The sequence below is a fragment of the Eurosta solidaginis genome, chromosome 4 (assembly GCF_040869045.1).
Source record: "Eurosta solidaginis isolate ZX-2024a chromosome 4, ASM4086904v1, whole genome shotgun sequence".
In the NCBI taxonomy this organism is placed as follows: domain Eukaryota; kingdom Metazoa; phylum Arthropoda; class Insecta; order Diptera; family Tephritidae; genus Eurosta; species Eurosta solidaginis.
Genome location: NC_090322.1, coordinates 224328061 through 224351551, shown reverse-complemented (window position 1 = coordinate 224351551; position 23491 = coordinate 224328061). Strand labels below are relative to the sequence as shown.

Here is a 23491-nt window from a genome sequence, read left to right as displayed (position 1 = left end):
GTATTTTTACCCTGGCCGGTCGACCCATGGGGTGGGATAAAAATTAAATCCGTTCGAAGTCTCTTTGAACACAATTATTTTCAGTGCAGAACAACAACCACATGAAAGTTGCCAACTTCAAGTGCAAATATCTCCGGACAGAGATACAATTTTTCTTTTCCGCCTTCGGGTTATTATTAGCCGTGTTTTTTTACAAGCGTATTTTATGTTTGCGCGTAAAAACAACGCTTATCCTCGCTTATATAATGCGTAGGAGACCCATCTAGCGGCAGTGGTTAAACAACTAGCTACAGGACAGGGTGTACCTAAAATCGGAGACACAAATCTCTGGTGGGCCAAAATAAAATTTATAGCATATAGCTGAATCGGTTGCGATGAATAGTGGATACGCACAATTTTTATAGGTGAAATATAGAATTAGTGTTGAGGTGAAACATAGACACATATTTCAGTTACATCCGAGTATAATGCGTATTGAAATTTAGTAGGACAAATTTTATGCGTGGCAATTTCAGAGGTGCATTTAAAGTTTGACGCTTAGCAGTCCATATAAAGTTTAAGCGTAAACGTCTATGGATGTAAACAAACACGGCTATTGTAGAAGTCAATATGCATCTTTTTACACCTCTCCTGATATTTTTGGACGCGTAGTAGTAGGCGACCCCTGTTCTAGATTTTTACCTCAATGCCTTTTTATAAACGCGTAAAAACTTCCATTGAGACCATTGTCAAATTAACTGAAAATGTTCTTGCAGGGGATATGAGCTGTTCGAATTTATGCCATCTGCAAAGGCAATGGGTATGCATTTTGCTAAATTTTTTACAAGGTGAATTCGCATGTATTTTGTTGTTGCATTGCGTAATGAAAATTTGCTATGCAGCGATGCAATCAATACCAAAATATTTGTAATTCAAAATTTACTAGCCTTCTGGAACATCCGTTGCCAGGTGCCGCTAAGCCAATCAACGGTTTGAATCTTAACTAAAAGCTTTTTGATTGTGACATTTTTTCGATATCCGACACATTCGTTAACTGTCAAGAGGGTGTATAAGAAAGAAGCGTTAAATGTCATGGCATAAGTAACCGGTGTATGTAATAAAACAAAAAAATTTTCAAAATAAACAATTATACTCAATTTATAATACATACATATCTACGCTTTTATATTTGCTCACTTTTTCAATTTCTCACTAAAGCTTTTCTCTCTTTTCATGTATTCTCTGTTTTTGTTTTTAGCGATTCCAATCCTAATAAAAGTAACTACAACAAAAACCAAGCAACCACCACTAGATATAACTAGAAAAACAACAACCTCAACTTTAATTTTTTTACAAAAAAGAAAAAAGCAAACAGAAGAGCAACAACAAAAACACAGCAATAATCATCATGAATCGCATTAGCGCTGCCGCATATCGCCAATGGAAGTAAGCAAACACAAATTTTGTCTGTATAAAAGCGCGTTATTGAATTTGTTTGTAGTAAAATTGACATTTTCTTTTGCCATTCCATAGAATTAGTGCCGCGCTCATTGTTGGTTTTCGTAATTAGTCTCGACATGTGATTATATGCACCGGTTTAGTGTTTTCTTTTTTCAAATTTGCTTTTAAATGAGTGCTTTAAATAGCTTTAATCGTACATATACAATGATTTATTAGCTCACCGCTTGTATCGGTTGATTTTGTGTGCTATCTTCATCAATCGTTCTGCACTTGAAAACCGTCCACCGAACAAATCATCACCTACTTTAGGCTATTTCTCGCAGATAAAACGCCCAGTTGTGCGAGTGGCGTTGGAAGCATTGTGCCAAGTCTTATTCGCTGTTATTGCCACCATATTCGCGACCGTCTGCGTAGTTCATATTTTCCTTTCCTTTGGCATACTTATATGTAGATAAATAAAGTGATAGTGAATGTAGATATTGAATTGAATAAAACAAAAGTTAATAAACATAAACTTACATCTTTTTGCCTTTATTTGAATTGATTTAGTGCGTTACTAGTGAATCTTGCACAAGCAAATACCAGCCGGAATTGTAAGCTCACCGCAGCGTCATTTATCAGTGGAAAACGAAAAATGTCCGTTTCATCAACACAAAATTCGTCAACTTCAACAAGCAAATGCCTGTCATTGGATAACATTAATCCAAACTACATTGAATTGGAGTATGCTGTACGTGGCCCATTGGTCATACGTGCTGGAGAAATTGAAAAGGAATTGCAGCAGGTGAGATGTACTATGGTGAATATTTTATTCACCTCGAGAACAATATTTATGGGAACATATTATCACATTAGTGAACACAAAAGTAGCAGCAAAATGTAATACCAAATTGTATTAGTTATTGCGATTATTATTGTTAGGCCTCGGTGCACTGCGACCTTTATTTAGATCTACTGCTGAATTCAGTAATCCGTCTCTAGTCACTATCAGAGACTATTTGTGGTGAAAATCACTTTTGAGACAATTTGTCATTCTATAAGCTGTCTCCCGCCTCACAAAAGCAATCACTACTTTGTGAGCTGGGCCGGGGCAGATAACAAACATGAAAATTTCAGAAAAAGTATGAAAATTATTTGCGAAAAACGCTTTAAATATTCTTTTTTATTCCTCAAAATAAAATAAGCATAGAAAAAATTAAAAAACAGAAAATACTTAAAAAAAAACATCGAACTCTATATGGCGCCGCTGAGGCTCGATCCTACATACTTTGGGAGTTTCTATACAAAAGTGTGAACGGCGTCTTCGCAAGCTCAGCCACAATACCACCCAAACGTTATGTTGACAAAATGCAATGCTAACATTTTTCTTCACCACGGCAACTTTCTTCATTTGGCAACTTTTGCACCCTTTTGGTATTCTGCCCACGAAAGTAGCCGGATAATTGTTTACCCACTAAAATACCGGCGACCAACTAACACACATTTTAGCCTTTCCTTTTATATATGTATATAGATTTTTATTTTTCACACTTCACTATAAAATTAAAACGAAATGCAGATATTCGTTGCTTTTGAAATTCGGCTTACAAACTGCACATGGAACACCTAGACTCTCCTGAATTAAAAAAAAAAATGACTTAGTAGTTCTAAATCGCGGGCCCCCTCAGAAACCCCGGGTCCGGGGGTAATCCCCCATTCCCGCCCCTCTCGCCGGGCCTGGTGATGTGCTATACTTGATATCATTCGCTATAATATTTTTTATTGATAAGCACGTTCTTTAATTAAACACCTTCCGTGTATATCCGCACCACCTGAAAATATGAGTGCCGGTGCGTATATATAACATTTTATTATTACGCATAAACATATAAAAAAAAATTGTGATAAAATAATATTGCGACTTTAAACTCAGATATAACATATCCTATATTTCAAGTTAGATCAAACTACACACGGGGTGCAAAACAAATTCAAAATTGGTTAAGTAGTTTAGGAGCCCATCGCGGACAAACAATTTGACACGTGATTTTTATATATAAAGATATATATAACAAAATGTCTAGTTTATTGTTATTACTACTTATTTAAGACGAAGAGGATAAAATTTTGGAGAGAAGGCACAATTTGAGGAGCCTTCGGGACAATAGTGATCCCATGAACCTTCCCTGTGCTACATTCCAGCGTCATTTTCGTTTGCCCAAGGAAGCGTGTAAGATGCTAATCGAAGATTTGATGCCAAAGGATGACCAAGCCACATCGCTTCCATTTGGCGTGCGATTTTTTTGTTGCCTCATTTTTTTGGCGCATGGTTCCTACCAAAAATGTGTTGCTAACAACATGTATAATGCTAGGCTTGGGTAGTGCGTGCATACTTCCTATAATTTATATGCATTTATTAATTTACTGAGAACTTTCAAAAATATTCACAGAATTTACGTACTTGTTCATCTCCATTTTGCCGCTTTTATTGTTTGTTTACACACGCGTATTTATTCTATTTTAAATTTCCCCAAAGACACTGGCATGGCGGAACGATACAAGGTGGCAGCATGGTGACATACCTACAAACATAAATGAAAATTGCATGTACTTTGTTTTTGTAAATTCGATGGACAAATGTCAAAATCGTACGCGCCGGAAGTTGATGTATCAAATCAAATAAAAAAAGTTTATAATCAGCTGTCCCATGCCTTGTATCGTTCGTTTCGAGATGACAGCGTTACCACCTGGGCAAGAATCGCGAATAAAAGTACTGGTAATGATTTTCGGTGACATAATACTCCGGTTACAAATTTACCGGTAACGTTCAGAATCAGGCCGTAAGGGAAAATCTCAAATTTAGAGACTTGAGATGAGACTTAATTACAGAATTCAGCCGCTATTGTGCTTTGAGTCTTTTACTGTATGTGATGACTTTTAATGTAATGGAGTACCTCAATGACTTTTTTCTCCATGTCACGAACGAATTGAGAGCCCCCCAGCGGGTTAAGGGATCAGAATATACCCGCGGTAGGTATGCCTGTCGTAAGAGGCGACTAATATACCAGATTGAAGGGGCTGTGTAGCGCAATCCTTCAGGTTGCCAGCGCAATATATAGCTTCTCCAAACCCAATTGTCAACCTCACCTATCCGCGGCGAATCCTGTTTCACTAACAGACGAGGCTCTGGCGACCCCAAGCTCCTCATGGTACTTGGGGGTTGGGAGGGAGAGAATGGCATGAAGGTTTAATGTGGGCACATAAATCGTTCCCGAGATGGTCGGGCTAGCACCTTAATGGTGCTATGGTACCGAAGCGTACCGGATCTGTATCCGGAAAAGGACCATCACATCGATAACACTCCCCAAAGCCTTCGGGGAGCAACCTTATCGCTACAACAACAACAACAACGAATTGAGAGTCACGCCACCTAGGTGGAAGAGTCCATACGTTGCCAGAGTTTGACATTCGCAGATAATGTGAACCGGCGATTCATCCTTCAGCTCACAAAAGCGACAGATTTGTGTTATCGGATAGATTTAAATTACTTAACTCCGTCAGTATTGTCGTAGACTACAGTGTCCCCTATAGTACCCAGTGAAAGTTCGTGGAGCCTATCCGCTTATATTAATGAGTATGACTGATATTCTCGTTGCTGGGAGTATAAACATGAAATGCTTTGTTTCCCAGTTACTTATGGTTTTTCTGTGTGTCTGTGTAAGTCCCAGGAGGGTTCTGCACTAACTATTCCTGCTAAAGCACCCTACTTGGCTAGGTACTCTGTCTGTATATTACCTTCATGTCCCTGAAATCTATCCCTAAATAAAACCTTGTCTTTGGCTCCCAGACCATTTAGGACTTCAGTGAATACATCCACTAGCTTAAAAGTAAGTGACTAAATGAGGATACTCCTCCAGGATAAGCTTCTTGATTGATATTATGTACAGCAAACTTCTATGGCATGGTTCTATATCTAAATAAAATAATTTAATAAAAATTTTAAGTTAAACGGTTTTATTGAAAACAATACTTACATGAAATAATAATAATACTAAAAGCTAGAAAATAATTAGGTAGGTCCTAGGTACTAGTCATCACACTCCTCATCAATCTTGGGCGTTGATCCGACAATTAAATAAAAGCGTGGGGCGCGTGAAATTTCTGAAAATGTGAGGCTTAGCATAACCTGATTAAGGTTCAGTTGGTTTTACTTATGACTATCAATCGAAATTTGACGCGTCCAACGTTTTATGTAATTGTGTGATCAACACCCTAGATTGATGAGGGGTGTGATGACTAGTACTTAGGACCTACCTAATTATTTTCTAACTTTTAGTATTATTATTATTTCATGTAAGTATTGTTTTAAATAAAACCGGTTAACTTTAAAAAAAATGTTTAATTATTTTATTTTCAAGTTTTTAGTCTTTATTTAATTGCCTATTATTTCTCATTCTATTTAATTCATTTAGTGACTCATTATTACAAGGACTCTTTCCTGACAATTTGTTACAATCTAAGTCCTCAATACACAATCCCTCCAAATACTTTACTCGACTCTGCGCCACTTATGATTGTCCCTCCTCCAACTCCAAAATATTTTGATGTCACTTCTACCGAACTGTATGTAATATTTGTTCCAAATATGAGCCAAATCGGACATCATATGTCGCTTTCTATTCATGTATGTATTATTTGTTCCAAATATGGACCAAATCGGACCACAAATACGATTTTTTTGAATATCTCGATCCTTGCGCCACATAGCGGCGACGATTTTTTTCATAGGTCGCTTTATATTCTTGTATGTATTAGGGGGACTCATGTAACCGTATAAATGCCTTATAAAGTGTGTAAACGTATAAATTTATCTAGTTTACGCACGAGCTGTCAAATTTTGTATGAAAAATCATTTACACAATTTGTATAAATTTACGCGCACATTTCATTGTGTAAACGCGGTAAACTCAAAGGAATGCAACCTTGCAGACATTACAGACGGCATTTTCATCAAAAATATCCAACATCAGCAAGTAAAGGCGTTTTAGTTTTGATTTTTCACTTAATCTTGGTATTTTTTAATTTGTATAACAATCAAAAAAATTTTTTTTGGAAATAATACAGCTGAAAAACAATCAAGTTTATCAAGAGTATTACTAGGTGCGTTCATATAACCGCGTGTGTAAATGGATATAATTTTACACCTTATAAGTTTATATGCTATCATGAGTCCCCCTATTATGTGTTCCAAATCGGATCACAAATACGATTTTTGTGAACATCTCGATCCTTGCGCCACCTAGCGGCGATTTTTTCATAGGTCGCTTTTTATTCTTATATGTATTATGAGTTCCAAATATGAGCCAAATCGGACCACAAATACGATTTTTGTGAATATCTCGATCCTTGCGCCACCTAGCAACGATTTTTTTCTTATTATTGCATTGTCATCGGCTCCTGAACTATATTGGAAGTTTCAAACTTGTAGCTTATCGGGAAGTTACTTAAATTTTAATTACAAAATTCGTTCACAACGGCCGTGCAGCCTGTCAAGTCAACCAAAATAAAACCGTTTAAAAATGGACGGGTAGCATCCCATTGATATGATTATTATTAGTCATTTCTTCTTTTATTAATTTTCCTTGATTTAAAAAAATATATGAATGGTTCAGCTAAAGCAAATTTAGCAAATTTCTAAACCGCTTTCTTACAAAATCGGAATCTCTATAACGAATAATGTTAACTTGCACGGTTAGAAGCTCGAACCTGTGACCGTTACATATGCACTAATGCACAAAAAATCCACTATAGTTAATCACATGTGTCCCATCCCTAGGAAATCCAAAGAATTTTAGCTGTCAAATTTTCAAGTTTCTCTTTTTTTTCCTGCTTGTACTACATGACCAAACCGGTTTTCGTCATATTTATAGCGCGGAACTTAGTTTCAATTTCAAACACACTTGGCTTCGAGTCAAAGTGATCTGGATCAGAGTCGAGCGCTCTATCGACTGAGCTTATCACACCTGTATAACAAAACATGTCGCATGCAAACCAGACTGTTGTGAAAAAAAAAAATCTATGACTTGCAGAACTATTCACAAATGAAAATTTTTATTTTTAGATTCTCAGCAATAATTCCAAACCTTTTGGCTTAAAATTTTGACTCAGATTTTTAACGGTATAAGGCATGTAAATATGTATGTGCTTCGTGTACGTCGGGAATATAGAGGGTATGCCGTGGGATTTTCGGTCTAGGTACAGTCTAATACATAATTACATTAGTCAGCTTCGAGAACTGCTACAACAACAACAACACCATGTTTGCGGTATTCAGGCATCGACATAGTTCAATGAAAAAAAGTCTAGCAATCCGCTGGTTAGGCCATTGTTTGCGATTGAATTAAGTTTCTCCGATCAAAAAAAGAACTTTACTAGGTATATGGCAGTAAAAATAATTGGGTGAGGTATAATCGTCTATGTAGACGGCCGGTTGCGCCCAAGAGAACAAGTAGATAAATATTTTGAACTCGACATAACAACATGGCGAACAAGCAAGAATGTACAGGCAATACCATCACTAACTAGGAATATAATTTAAAAAAATTTGGTTCATTAAATTAAACTTTTGTTCAGAAGTTATAAATTTTCATTGTTTTTGCGGCTATCGTAAATAAAATCGTTTCTTATCTGCTTCTGTTCGTCAATCAGCTATCAACTTGGCTGATGATAAGGAAATTAAAATGCTGTATTGTCCTTGGCCGTATTGCTATCGTATTCGATACATTGGTAGATTTTTTAACACGTGAAGCATACGAATATTTTTCAAATAACTTGGTAGTACATCCTTCACATTCCTAACCAAAGATGGAGGTTTGATCAAAAATATGGATAGTCTACAAACAGCAAAAGCTCTCCCCTTATATAAATGGACGAAAAATGTTTATTTCAATAAAGAAATGAGCATGTTGAACTTCGATGTTCAAATTTTAACATAAGCATTGTAAAGATTTTTATGAGAAACACACATTTTTTGTGAGCGCACATTTCCGGACTTAGATAAAGATTATATCGAGAGCCTATTTCTTGCACTCTACCTATATATGTATTTTATACTTAAAAAGTTTGTGTGTCCTTTTTATTTTCTCTATTTGGGTTATTGGCAAGTTAGTAAAAACTGGAAAGCAAAATTTCCAGGCTCGGGCGATTTTTTTAATTTTCACGATCCCTGGACCATCCGTTTTCCCTGATGTTACATAGTCATGGGGCTCTGAAGTATGTTTCAAGAATCTAGCACTACGGGAAGTTACTCAAGTAGCGGTCGCAAAATTCCACATTTTGTAAGTGGACCTTCTAAATATCTCCACCCCTGTCACATCTAGTAAGCTCTTTTATATTGCAACCTTACAGAGCTCAAATCTTCGTTCAAAGTTTCATGTCTCTGAGTTATCGGGAAGTTCCTTAAAACTCGAAAGCAAAATTGCCCGAAGGTTTTTTCAAATTTTCACAATTTTTGGTCCATGTAGAAAAAGTGTTTTTTTTTTCTCTCACATTAAATTATAACCGGGTTCCGATATTTATTCCAAATTTCAAGACTAGCTCTCCGGGATGCTACTCAAAAATGGATTAGAAGAGTCTTCAATTTTGTATGGAAATTGGCGGAAAAACATCAAATGAAATTAATATAAAAGAAATTTAAAAAAGTCCCTCTCTTTTACAATTCTTCTCGTGTTGAAGCTTATGAGTTATCAAAAAGTAGATTTTTAGGAATCATTCTAATGTACATACTTTCTAATTGCTTGATGTTCACCTTTAAAACGCTTTATTTACTAATTAATATATCGGCTTGCTTAAAACCTTTAAGTGCACCTTAGGGTGGATCCTTATAAATCAAATAAACGAGTTTTCCAGTCTCACCGCTTTAAACACTAATACGAATGTGAAAAACATAACATACAAATGTTGGAAATTGGGAGTAACGGACAGTGGTTAACGTTCACATTTTAATAATATATATCACACACAGGGATCAATGAGGAGCTAACTGAAAAATCTTAAATTTCGAAGTTGTGAGTACATTCCATGAACTGTATGATTTACAAATATCTTCACTAATCAGCGGGAAAAGGCATATGGGGGAGGCAGCGACTTTCCCGCGTTTTCTAAGCATTGGTTTTTTTAGATGATAACTGTTTTGATCTGTGTGCGATATCTTATTCCCTTAGTATATATATTAGTGTTATCTGGATATAACATTGTAGTTATATGAATATGTATTTATTATAGATAGTACACTAGCTTACCCCCCTTCTTCAACTTCGACATTCTGATTTAGAATTTCACCATCAAACTATTTATATTTACGTGCGCTCATCTCCTTTTCCTTCTTATATTAACAAATAGGTTTATTTATTTCTGTTCCTCATTAGTATGGGAATGTTATCTAATATATATATATATACTATGTTATCTAAATATATATATATATATATATATATACTATGTTATCTAAATATATATATATATACATATATACTATATTATCTATATACAAACCCTGCATCGATTCGGAATACAGCAGCTAGTGTTTCGCACTACAGGTTTGAGACTACCTCCAAACTCTTGCTAATCGAATGCAGAGCGGGACAGTTATTAGCCACACTTGTACCAACACCTATACAACCGATTTTTCGAATAAAAGGTAGAAGCTTGAAATTTTACCAGATAATTACATATATGACATATGTTGTTATCTTGAAAATCATCAAGATCAATCGTATGATATACCTAAATGCAATATAAAAGATTGTTCAGATTTTATGAATTTTTCAAACAATTTTCAGCTGGATTCATGTCTACTGTAAGCAAAGGTGGTTGGTTATAAATTAATAAATCTAAATTCTATATTAAATACATTCAATTCATACAGCGCAAAGAAATGTATTCAACCTACATATAATCCTTCGTACATCTAAGATGCATGTTCACTTAACTATGTATATCTTTGTTCAGTTTATTTTATTTATTAGAATATACATATTTGCAGAATTTCGCACGGTCTCTTTACACTTACTCCCTGTTAATCTGCACATTCATTTTCTCCCGCTAATTGTTTTCAAATTTTGTTGTGATGAAAGCATAAATAAAATTTATTCCAAATATTTGTTAATACTGGATCGGTGTACTTAATACCCATAGTTTACTTAGAAATTTTACTAATTTTCTATTCTGCGTCATAAGGTCAACCCACCTACCAAGTTTCATCGCTTTATCCGTCTTTGGTAATGAATTTTCGTACTTTTTCGGTTTTTCGAAATTTTCGATATCGAAAAAGTGGGTGTGGTTATAGTCCGATTTGGTTCATTCTAAATAGCGTTCTGAGATGAGTGCCCAGGAACTTACATACCAAATTTCATTAAGATACCTCAAAATTTACTTAAGTTATCGTGTTTACGGACAGACGGACGGACGGATATGACTAAATGAATTTCTTTTTTCGCCCAGATAATTTTGATATATAGAAGTCTATATCTATCTCGGCTAGTTTATGCCGTTACTGGGTACCGTTATACGAACAAAATTAATATATTCTTTGAGCTCTGCTCAGCTGAGTATAAAAATATTGAAAAAATTCGTAAATTCAATTCTTTGTCGTAAAAATTAAAACATATTTGTCGTATTCATGTAAAATTTTAAGATTTGAGTTGTTTCCATGGTTTCCAATATAAATTTTGATTAAAGCATACCACATACAGGTCCACTCTATTAAAATTACTAGATGCATTAGACACATACCCTAAATGGGATCGGCTCACAACAATTTACGTTTATTTCTATTTCAATGCAAATGTAAATATGTAAATTGCAATTGATGCATATCTAACGGTTATATAGTACAAAGTTATGGGTATATGTAGCTACTTGATTAAATTGGAATTGCTTTCCGTTCCATCTACGCCCTCTATGTGCCAGATGTACTCTGTACAAACAAATAAGATATGTAAATCAATCCGTAGTGCCAGTGGCATAACAAACGCATATACATCAAAATATTTATAAACGTCACCTATTGTTCGAACTTAAAATCTTGGTATCATATTGCGCTTTTTTCTATAAATAATTAAAAATGGCCTAAGGTATAAAGGAATATGAACTAGAAGAAAAAGTATTCATATCAAGTTGTCGAGCACAACCACCTCGGTTCGTGTCCCTTGTTCGCGCGCTTTCTATTTTCCAAAAGTATAAATATGGTCTAAATGCCTAAGAGCGGTACAAATTGATTTCTTGGAAAATTCTATACGCCCAATTGTGAGCCTTTTTCAATGTCATGAACCGACTGTGCCAAAGCAATTGGAGTACAAAAAGGTACTTGTGTTACTTATAAGTTTTACACAAACCCGCCAAAAAAAGTACCTTATTTGACTATGCTATCTGTACCTAGTGCCTGCAAATGGGTGGGTCAGTTTACTACCTTCGTATATCTAGCAATCGCTAACACGACTTTTTGGAGGGTATTCATCCTACCGTCTTCTGAATTTAACTGACTTCAACTCATGAGAACTGCAATTAACTACTTACATGAATTCACTCTTTATAATGTATGTATGTGTGTACAATAGGACGGTATCTATAAATTTAATAAACATTTTTCTGCCTCATCTCTTCAAACTGTAAAAATTATTGTAATAACTTGGCGCGATATAAATCTGAGGAGTTTTAGGCCAAGCTTTTAATTGTTCCTAGAAATTGGCGGGACTACTTAGACCTACATGTTTTGTGTCGACTCCGAACGCCAGGTGCAAGGCAGTTAAATTTTCACTGGGAAGCTTTTCATGACAGAAATACACTCGGAGTGTTTGCCAAACGATTTCCGAGGGGCGAACCTTTTTGGAAAAAATGTATATAAAGTAGTTTGATGTTACTTTTCCCCGGATTTAAGCCCATAACATCCGGGGTGGTAGGCAAGTCACTGCTTTAAACGGTAATATCAATCAAAACTATCACATATAATTTTGCATCGGAAACGATTAAGGGATGTTGTACAGTGATGTTAACACATTAAGTCTTCATATGGTATTGGGCGAAAGGGGTATAAATTCCTTTTGTGGCCGCCGTGGTGTTGTGGTAGCATGTTCCTACTCGTTTTATGCCAACTCCGGACAGCATCTGTAACGCAGATTAGTTTTCGCTGAGAGCTTTTCATGGCAGAAATACACTCGGAGTGCGTGCCAAACACTGCCGAGGGGCGACCCCGCTAAGAAAAATTTTCTTATAATTGAAAAACTTTGTTTCTAAAATTTTGATATTGCTTTGCCGGGGCGTGAACCCAGGGTCTTCGGTGTGGTAGGCGAAGCACGCTGCCATCCATTACATACCATTACGAAAAAATAATTATCTGAATAGTCAGTTGTATGGCATACATGCTATATATACTACCGATCTTTATGAGTTTTTCAGGCGACAATATGTGTTATACACGAAGGCATTTGGCGAAGTTTGAAGCTTCTAACTAATGAACTGAGGAAGATATTACAAAAAAAACCTCTGGAAATGGGGCTTATAAATATGCTATAGTGGCGCGATACGGTCGGTTCCGACAAATGTCTAATCCGACACCAAAAAGTTCCCGCTGGCAAAATATCTCAAAAAAAAATTTGTTTGTCTAATTTTGATGATTTTTCCAAACTATAAGAAAGAGTAAAGTCACCTTACATACATATGTACGTTAGGGTGGGTCAAAATTGTTGTTGAAAAGGCACATCCAGTTTCTGAATCTGGGTCATACTGAGTAATATTGTCCAGGGGCCCATAGGTCTGAAAGGAATTTCGAGCCTCCCTGATTTAATAGCGGCTCTCACAAATAAAATACATGAAAATAAATGTCAAATTCGGATTCGGATTGGGATATAAAATTTTCTAACAAAATTAGGGAGGCTCGAAATTCATTTCAGACCTATGGTCCCATGAACAATATTACCCAGTATGACCCACAGATTCAGAAACTGGATGCGCACTTGAAGTTTTTCCCCCCATTTTTCCCATACAATTTGACCCGCCCTATGGTACGTACATATTTATGCATATAAGTGAATGTGTAGAAATTATTTTTGTTTGAGGACATTTGAATGTGAATTTTGTAACGATTTGAGATTTTATATCGCTCCCCAAAACACCCACGTGCGAATGCATTCATTTACCCAACTCATCATTTCAATGCACCCGTTTGCGGTTGCAATGTGGGACCGAAAAAAAACAATTATTTTCAAAATTTTTTTCATTGTCAAAATTTTACAATTTTTCTGTAAAAAAATTAAAGCTAAAACACCTTTTAATATATTTTGATTCAAGTTTATAGGCTTATGTCTTTTGCTTGCAAAGCCAAGTGCTGTGGTTTTATTAGAGAAAGTACGGAACATATTCCAGTTTTAGTCAAATCCGTACTAGATTCCCCAACGCTAAGAGTGCTTTAAGAAAGCCCGATAAATTCTTCATATTGTAACGAATTTAGTGAAATTCCGCCTATTTGCAACCTTCTGCTTATGTTCGTATCGCTAAACTGTTGAATAAACCACTCCAATATTCTGTATTACAAAATGGTCTTTATTAGACTACTTTGAAAGTACTTCGCAACTGATGGCGATCTTAAATCAAACTGATTACGGACTACTCAGCTTCTGCTGCTTTTATACTCTCTGCCCAAATGTCTAGACGTTTCTTCTTCTAGAATCCTCTACCTGGTCACCAGCCATACGCGCGTGCTTTTGTAGTGTGTAACCATATGCGTGTGTATATATGAGCGAAGTAGTAGCTGATGATGACATGCGTTTGTGAGTATCTCTCTGCTGCTTGTATGTATGTGTGTACATGATGATTAATGTGTTTATGTAGCTTGCTTAAATGTTGTTGTGCCTTATTTAATAACCTTAGAGATGGTAATATATTCGTCACGATATAAACCAAAATATATGAAACATAAAGGGGAGTTCATGATTTTGTTCAAGTGGTCTAGCATCAAATTATATGGCTACACATTTGCCACGTCATGGCAAATACGCAACATCAAAAACCATAGTTTGTTTTTTCAGCAAGTCAGCCACTGTCAAAGCAAAGATAATGTGAAAAGAAAAATTTTTAAACAAGAGATGTTGTTCACAATTCGTAGCTTATATTTGCTATTGCAAAGTTTCCAATACCAATTGCACACAGTTCTGAACTGCCTTATAGTAATAAAAGATTTGGCAGTTCTCTTTTTTCTGTAGCAATTCTCGCGTCAAGTAGAAAAAATGTAACACGTTGATTTTGAAAATATTTCATTTTTACGATACATACAATTTTTTAATTATTTGAGACATTTATTATTTAATACATGCTTACGGCTTAGGCCACAAAGGATTAATACGCTTGTTAAAAATTCTTGAAATTCGAATTAAAACAGAACAAAAATATTTCAGTTGTCTAATCTACCTTGTTTGAATTGCTTTGATATTAACTAAGAAACATTTAGGCACTTCACAAGGGTGTCGTATTCGTTATAAAGTCTTAAGTTTCAAGTTATCTCCAGCATTTCCAACATAACATTAGATAAAAACATGACACATACAAGGTATAGAAGCCTGTGTGAATCGCCTAAAAAAAAAATGTTACCGAAAAATCAACCTCGGCCCAATGTCAGTCGCTGTCACTATATAAATATTTTTAACCTTAGAAATAGCTTGTCTGTATGACAAGGTCTAACTTTTATATTTGTTCAATGAGATGGCAGATAATAATTTTATAGTTTTAATAGTTGGTTTGTTTACCTTAATCGACAGTTCATAGCCGTTAAGCTCCCTTGTTTCAACTGATATTGTTGATGCGGTTGTTTGCAATTTCGTCTACAATATCACCAGTAGTTGGTATAGGTTTTCAATCGAAGGAGACCTGGTATCGGTATATAAATATCTGTATTTTATATGTCATTAAGTTGTAAAAATAAAAAAAGCCAGTATGCTGTCGCTGGATGTCAGGGTGTTCTTTGAGCAGAAAAAATGCACTTTTGACACACCGAAGAAAAATGTTAGTACTTATCGTAGTGACTACGTACTCATAGGTTTTCCTAGACTATAAGGTCAGGTAAAATGTTGATATCATCTTTTAATGTGTGGTCATGCATCAATTTTTTCATAAATAATGAAAGATTTGCAGCAACAAGACGAAAACACAAAAATATGACAGGTCAAATGGGAGAGTTGGGCCCCGGTAACACCCCCTGCAAATCCGCCTATGAATACCACTAAATAATTGCGAATTGTTCACATAATATTCATATGTATTTCACGAGACTATTTGCAAACTACAAAGTACGTTTGATTAATCATATGATAACAGATGCACGCTGACGTCCTACACATCTGTCTTATTGTTTTAGTGGTTTTATTATTATTTGTTTATGAATTGAATAACTATTCATTATATTGACTTAGTTCGATAGTCAAACTGAAGTAAGTAATATACAAAGGGTTTTATTTACAAAATCTGTGAAGACTATTAAGTTTTCGATCTTGGTTTTAAGTGTTGATAATCAGAAAGAATAGAATGAATACAAATCTTAGTTCTTCTTTTTTTAATATAATTTTTTTTTTAATTTGATATTTTCAGGGTGCCAAGAAACCTTTTGATCATGTCATTCGTGCAAACATTGGAGATTGCCATGCTATGGGGCAAAAGCCTATCACGTTCCTGAGGCAGGTAAGTTAGATATAAAATATATTAAATGACTTGTGGTCCGATTAGTCTGCACCTAGAACTAGTATGATTTGACAATCGTCTATCTAGAAAACTAGCAAGATGCGTAATATATACATATTTACCCAAAAGAGAACTTGACTTAATCTGCTAGGGTGGTGGTCTTTAGTTTGAGAATGACTTAAGCTAGGTAGGGTTTTTTATCAACCGATATCTGCGATTTTAGAAGAGAGAAAAGTGAGAGAGAAAAGAAGTAAAGACTAGGAGGACAGAAAGAAACGAATGAGAGGAGGAAAGAGAGTGGGCTGTGGAAAACGAAAGGGAAATGGAGATCAAGAAAAATATAAACTGTATTGGAAAAGAAAATAATGATGGGGTAGGCGAGGCATCGAAAGGGATTCCGGAACATGGCGGATCTATATCCGTAAAATGACCATCAACATCGATAACACTCCCCAAAACCGTTTAATGTCCTTAGCGCTACAACAACAATAACAACGTGGAAAGCTACAGGCACAATAACACGGAGAAGAAGAACGAGGGTTAAGAGGAAGACCAAAAGAGAGCGAAACAGTGTGAAGCAGAGGTCTAGGAAAGGGAAAAGGAAAAGGAAGAAGATGAAAAGGAAGAGGAGCAGTAAAAGCAAGAAAAAACTTTTGTCGCAGCTGCGAATTTCCATGGTTGGAAGACACGCTTAGAATTAATTTCGTTGGAAAAATTTTCGCGGGATCGTCTTTATGGCTGAGGGTTTTAATCCTGGCAATTGCCGGAATATTTTATCAGGATTTCCTCGCTGACCTATGCGAATATTTCTTCAATTAATCATGGCATAAAAACCACTTTTATATTCAGCGTGCTTTTCAGACAGAGTATATTAACTTTGATTGGATAACGGTTGGTTATACAGGTATAAAGGAATCGAGATAGATATAGACTTCCATATATAAAAATCATCAGTATCGAAAAAAAATTTGATTGAGCCATGTCCGTCCGTCCGTTTGTCCGTTAACACGATAACTTGAGTAAATATTGGGATATCTTCACCAAATTTGGTACACGAGCTTATCTGGACCCAGAATAGATAACCACGCCCACATTATACATATATATGTATAACATTTTGGAAAACACAAAAACCTGATTATTTAGTAAATAATACACCTAGGCTGTTGAAATTTGACATGTGGACTGATATTGAGACTCTTATAAAAATTAAAAAAAAAAATTTTAAATCAATTTTACAAATATTATTAATCATAAATCAAAAATCGTTAAACATATCGTAAAAAACTTCGGCAGAAAGGTTGCCTTTACCATAAGGAATGCTTTGAAGAAAAATTAACGAAATCGGTTAAGGACTACGCCCACTTTTATATAAAAGATTTTTAAAAGGGTCGTGGACGGATAAAATAAGCTATATGTTTGCAAAAAGAGCTTTATATCAATGGTATTTCATTTCCCAAGTGGATTTATAACAACAAATAGGAAAAACTTCAAATTTTAAAAAATGGGCGTGGCACCGCCCCTTTTGTGACAGAGCATTTTTCTGTTTCGGAAGCCATAACTCGAAGAAAAATTAAAGGATCGTAATAAAATTGGGTACACAAACTTTCCCTATAGCAGGAAATTTTTCTAGAAAAAATGGACGAGATCGGTGAAAGACCACGCCCACTTATATATAAAAGCCTTTTAAAAGGGTCGTAGACGAAAATAAAAGCTACATCTTAGCGAAAAAGAGCTTTGTATCAATAGAATTTTACTTTCTAAATTTAATTATAACATTAAATTCGAAAACACAAAATTTTTTGAAAATGGGTGTGGCACCGCCCCTTTTATGACTAAGCAATTTTCTATGTTTCGGGAGCCATAACTGGAAGAAAAATTAACATATCGTAATGAAATTGTGTACACAGATTTTCCTTATAGCAGAAAATATTTCTAGTAAAAATGAACGGGATGGGTTAAAGACCACGGCAACTTAGATATAAAACAAGTTTAAAACGGTCGTAGACTAGAATAATAAGCTATAACTTAGGAAAAAAGAGTTTTGAATCAATGATAAGTGAAATATCAAGTTTTATTGTAAGAGGAAATCGGGAGAATTTTTTTTGTTAAACGGGCGGTGCCACGTGTTATGTAGAAAAGTAATTTATCTGAAATGAAATGTACAATTGAAGCTCACGCGGAGTATATAATATTCGATTACACCCGAACTTAGTCACCTTTACTTGTTTTTGTATAAAATAAAACGGTGCATTAGCGCCTATTGGAGTAAATTACTAGTTGTTACACCAAACAACCAAGTGAACTAACGAGTATCATAAATGAACACTGTGATATACCATAGACGCTCCGACAATAGCGTAGCGCAGATGCTGAGAATATGGGAATAAAGAAGATTCGTCTTGTTTTTTGTTGATGTTCGATCTATATCACATTCTCTCTGCAACTCGATGTGCCTTACGAAAAATTGCACTTTAAAATTTTATTTACATTGAATTCCTTTGTAAAAAATTTTGGAAGTGCTAGTTTTTGTAAGGCACTTCGAGCTTGCCCGTCGAAGATGAGGTAAAAATCATTTTTGCTCAATATCGTAAGGGAAAGTAAGTGGTTTCATCGAAATCAAGGCACGTACCCTGGGCATTCACAGCGGACCTAAATGTGTACGCGTGCATTCCAATGGCTTTCCCTGAAGCTTCCAATTGGCATTACAAATAAGACAGGGTTTGCTAATAGAAGCCTAAAATCATCTAGACACTAAAGTACCAATTGATTAATGAATGATAATCTGACCTCCAAGTACCTTACCGGTTTCTTATGGCCCATTAACTATCGCACCAATACGATTGCCACAACCGCCATATCAGCTTTTTTACTAACCAAGCTTACTCAGAAATTTAACACTTTTTTTGTTTCCATTTTTATCACACAGCTCTTAGCGTTGACTTATGATACCAGCCTCTTCAACTCACCTGACTATCCAGAAGATGTGAAAAAGCGTGCCCGTATGATTTTAGACGGCTGCCAAGGTGGATCGGTGGGTTCATACACAGACTCAGCAGGTATTGAAGTGATTCGTAAGCAAGTGGCAAATTTTATTGAAAAGCGTGATGGCATCGCAAGTGACTGGCATAATATTTATCTAACTGGTGGTGCATCTCCAGCCATCAAGAACGTATTGGCGTTGGTATGGTAAATATTTGCAATTACATGTTGATATATATGTATGTAAATAAGTAGTCATGGCAAACACATTTTATTTTTATTTTACAGTCATGCGAAAGATGGCAAGCGTCCTGGTGTAATGGTGCCCATTCCACAATATCCACTCTACTCTGCAACAATCTCCGAATACGGCATGCAGCGCATTAGCTATTATCTAAATGAGGAAGACAACTGGAGTTTAGAAGTCTCTGAGCTGGAGCGTGCTCTATGTGAAGCACGTAAAGTGTGTGAACCACGCGCTTTGGTCGTTATCAATCCAGGCAATCCCACCGGCCAAGTTCTAACTCGTGACAACATCGTCGATATTATTAAATTTGCGCATAAACACAAATTGCTCTTGTTGTCCGATGAAGTGTATCAAAATAATGTTTGGGATCCAAAATCAAAATTTTTTTCATTTAAAAAAGTAGCACATGAAATGGGCTCACCCTACAGAGAAATGGAATTAGCCAGTTTCATGTCAGCATCGAAAGGTTATCTGGGCGAGTGTGGTATACGTGGTGGCTACATGGAAATCGTGAATTTTTGCCCGCAAGTAAAGGCTATGCTGACGAAAGCTATAACCGCTTCATTATGCAGCACCACTGCTGGTCAAGTGGCGATCAGCGCTTTGGTGAGTCAAAGATGATGCGATCATTTGGTGGTAGTAGTGTAGAATATACATATATGTATATATTTTGAATCCATTTCCTTTTTTACTTTTTATAGGTTTATCCCCCAGAGAAGGGCGAGCCATCGTACGAACAATATAATGCTGAAAAACAAGGAGTTTTATGTGCACTCAAGGAGCGCGCTGAATTAGTACACAAAGCATTCAATAGCTTCGAAGGATTCAAGGTCAATGTGGTGCAGGGCGCGATGTATGCTTTCCCGCAAATCACATTACCTCAAAAAGCCATCGAAGCTGCCAAAGCGAAAAACATGCCTCCAGATACTTTCTATGCTTTTGAATTGCTGGAATCGGCTGGTTAGTATGAAAAAAAAAAACTATTAATATAAATCACACTTAATTGGAGAGGTCCGGTATGCCCTGCTGGGTATAATACTATCTAGGGGCTAGTATGTTGGTTTGGGGATTTCTTTTTTTGGATCCGAAACCGATGCAGACAGATATCCGTATAAGATATTATGCTATTTCCCCGCTTAAATGCTTACTCGTCGAATGCATTCATTGACGCGCAGTGCTTCTATCATTTGGTGCGTTTATGTTATTCACCACTCTCGTGTTCCCACGTTTCGGTGCTATTCGTTGAATAAAGTACTCTTTAGCCAGCGATAGTCATTTTTATTCTTTCAGTTATAGGACTCGGGTTTGGTAGGAAATGAAACGATAAGTGAGGTGGAAAAAATTTAAGAAAAGGAAAGAAAAAACTAGCGAAAGGAAAGAATGGGAACGGAGAGAAAAGCAATGTAGGCAACCAAAAGAAGTAGCGACTAACCAAAGCCGAAGTATAAGTGAGAATCATACACGAAATCTATATCTAGAACGAAAGGAGAGCTTTAATTGTATGAAAGCTGTTTGATATTTTGATGACTTTTTAGATATATGTTAACTTTTTCGGAAGATTTGTCATTGAGACAGTAACAGAGTCTCATTTTAGCGTGATACATTTAGTCCTTCGTTTCCCAATTGAGTTCGGATAGAGAGTTGGATGAAGTCTTGATCGCCCTTGATGCTTCCAATTGGCGCAATATGACGCCTATTAGGAGCACAAAGGGAGGAGGTCAAGTCTTCCTTCATCTGCCTCTCCCAAATCCGTGGAAATTTCCCCTTCCTATGATTTCAAACTGCGTTTCGGCATAAATTCTTCTTTGGCTGGAGCGTATTGTCCATCCGCAAAACATGATCCAACCAGAGAATCTTTCTGTCGGCATCACGGACAGGGCCATACATTTTCTGAGAAATTTTCTCTCGAACTCTTCCAGAGCCACCTCATGTTCTATCGATACCGTGTATGATTCCGAGCAATACATCAGGATAGTTAGCGACATATGAGCGAGGGGGCCGTTGCCCCACTCTTCGCGAACTAAGAACACAAAACTGAAAGTTAAACATCAACAACAGAAAAGGTTTTTAGTTCCTCATTTTTTTTTTTAATTATGAGCTTAATAGTATTTATTTACATAAATTTATTAAGTGTATATGTATGTAAGCGACGCAGGGGCTCATCGGAGATGAGCGAGGAAACAACCACTGTCGAAGTAGGCATACCCTTAGCAGTAGCCAACAGGTATAACCAAAGCTTCTACTTGAAGAAAGCACTAACAAAGTGGAATAACATCACCACCTGTGCAATATCAAAATCGATTTGGCCACACTATGATGGAAAGAGGACGAGAATTCTTCTGAACAAATCCAGGGCCAACACACGCAAACTGATAGCAGTCTGCACCGGTCATTGGGCAGTAGGTACGCATGCGGAAAAGATGGACATTCCGTATAACGACTACTGCAGTCGTCGCAAAAATCCAAATGCCAGGAAGACAGTAGAACACTTTATGTGTAAAAGACCGGATCTAGCTAGAGCCCGACTAAGGTTCCTTGGAACCTTCCCTTTCTATAAGACCTCAGATGTTTATTCGTGATAGCAATCCCGAATATCCTTAATTTTATCAACAACTCTGGCTGGTTGTAGTACATTGACCGTAGCATTCCGTAAAGTTTAGACGAGTTACATGGCATCAAAATGGCTTTAAATAGGTACTTGGGCGACCAGGGTCGCAGCCATTTCACCTACCTACATACACATACATAATACTTACCTATTCTTACTAATAAATGATAAATAACTGGTAGAGCCCACAGCTGGGTCTATAAAGCAGGCTTCGCTTTTACCTAGACGTCATTATTCTTTATACTTATAAATACGCTATATATGAATCTGAAATGTAAAAAAAAATTGCCTCCCCCCTTTGTGAAAGGCTGGATACCCCTTGCAGCTAGTAATTCGTATTATCCTCCTTTACCGCACGACCCACTGTTTTTGACTCTTTCTAATGCTGTTAAGACAGAACTCACGGCGCGTTTGCTAAGGCCAATAATATCTATACTTATCCTCGGCAAAACAGGGATAGCTAGCGTATATAATGTTCCGTGTCACTTAAACTTGTTTTTATCTAGGAATAGCTTTTTATTAAAATTGGAATCCATATTTGAATTATTTCTTTTCATTTATTAAAATAATTCATATTTACCTTTTTATTTAAAATTTCAGGTATATGCATTGTTTCCGGCAGTGGCTTCGGTCAAAAGGAGGGCACATATCATTTCCGTACCACAATTTTGCCACAAACCGAAGACTTAAAGATTATGTTGAACAAATTCAAATCTTTCCATGCCGATTTCTTGAAACGTTACAAGTAAATTATATTATGGAAAATTAAGTACAAGTTATGGAAGCCAAGTGATATACAAAAGTTAAAAGTTCAGTTCAAGTTCAGACATTAATTTGTAAAATGTAATTGTTTATTTGTAAAATTGATATTACTAAAGTAAGAAATTAAAAATTTAATTGAAGTTGTAATTGCCAAATTTTGCTCCAAAACATTAAAATGCATTCAGTTTCTTGGCGTTTTAATTGTGACCCTTTGTAAGCAAAAGCTTAACCGTAAAATAATCAAACACGCATAGTGAAAGGGGGTCCTATTGCGTGCTTCGTTCTGTTGGTTTTGTTAATGAAGAGTAAGTATTGTGTTCATGCTAAAATAAGCTGTTTTTGAAACAAAATGTAAGATTGAGTGCTCTCCATTCGAGCTCTGAGATCGGTCGTCAGTTAATAAATTTCAGATAAACGGTGTTTTTGAAAACAAAATTCTGTGGTGAAACGTTCTTCAAACAAATTCTAACCTAAGATTGTTTTCCAAAGTTTGTTGAGATAAGTCGTTTTCGAAACGGCAGGCGAGTCACTGGGAGCAAAAATATTGGTGTTATATTCGAAAAGTATATCGGCTACAACTTCTAAATTTACCTCGGCAAACTTTTTAAGAAAGCCCTATCTCAGATTTTTTTTGAAATTGGCATAGGGCTCAGAACTCTATTGAAAGACAATACATATTTTAAAAATGTCTTATCTAGACCTGTTAAATTTGAATTAGCATTAGTAATCAATTAATTAGATGCCTATTT

General features: G+C 36.0%; 1 protein-coding gene across 2 annotated transcripts in view; it reads left to right on the top strand.

Annotated features, from left to right (window-relative positions):
- The window catches only part of LOC137251022 (alanine aminotransferase 1-like), a 55396-nt gene extending 32469 nt beyond the window's left edge, over positions 1-22927 (top strand). For both annotated transcript variants that reach the window (XM_067784868.1, XM_067784867.1), the window contains exons 2-8: positions 1238-1425; positions 1990-2224; positions 16054-16143; positions 19073-19332; positions 19414-19978; positions 20074-20332; positions 22581-22927. In XM_067784868.1, coding sequence (XP_067640969.1) covers positions 1388-1425; positions 1990-2224; positions 16054-16143; positions 19073-19332; positions 19414-19978; positions 20074-20332; positions 22581-22729 — 1596 coding nt within the window. In that variant the 5' untranslated portion in view covers positions 1238-1387 and the 3' untranslated portion in view covers positions 22730-22927. The remainder of the gene's footprint in view (positions 1-1237; positions 1426-1989; positions 2225-16053; positions 16144-19072; positions 19333-19413; positions 19979-20073; positions 20333-22580) is intronic.
- The last annotated feature ends 564 nt before the right edge of the window (positions 22928-23491 follow it).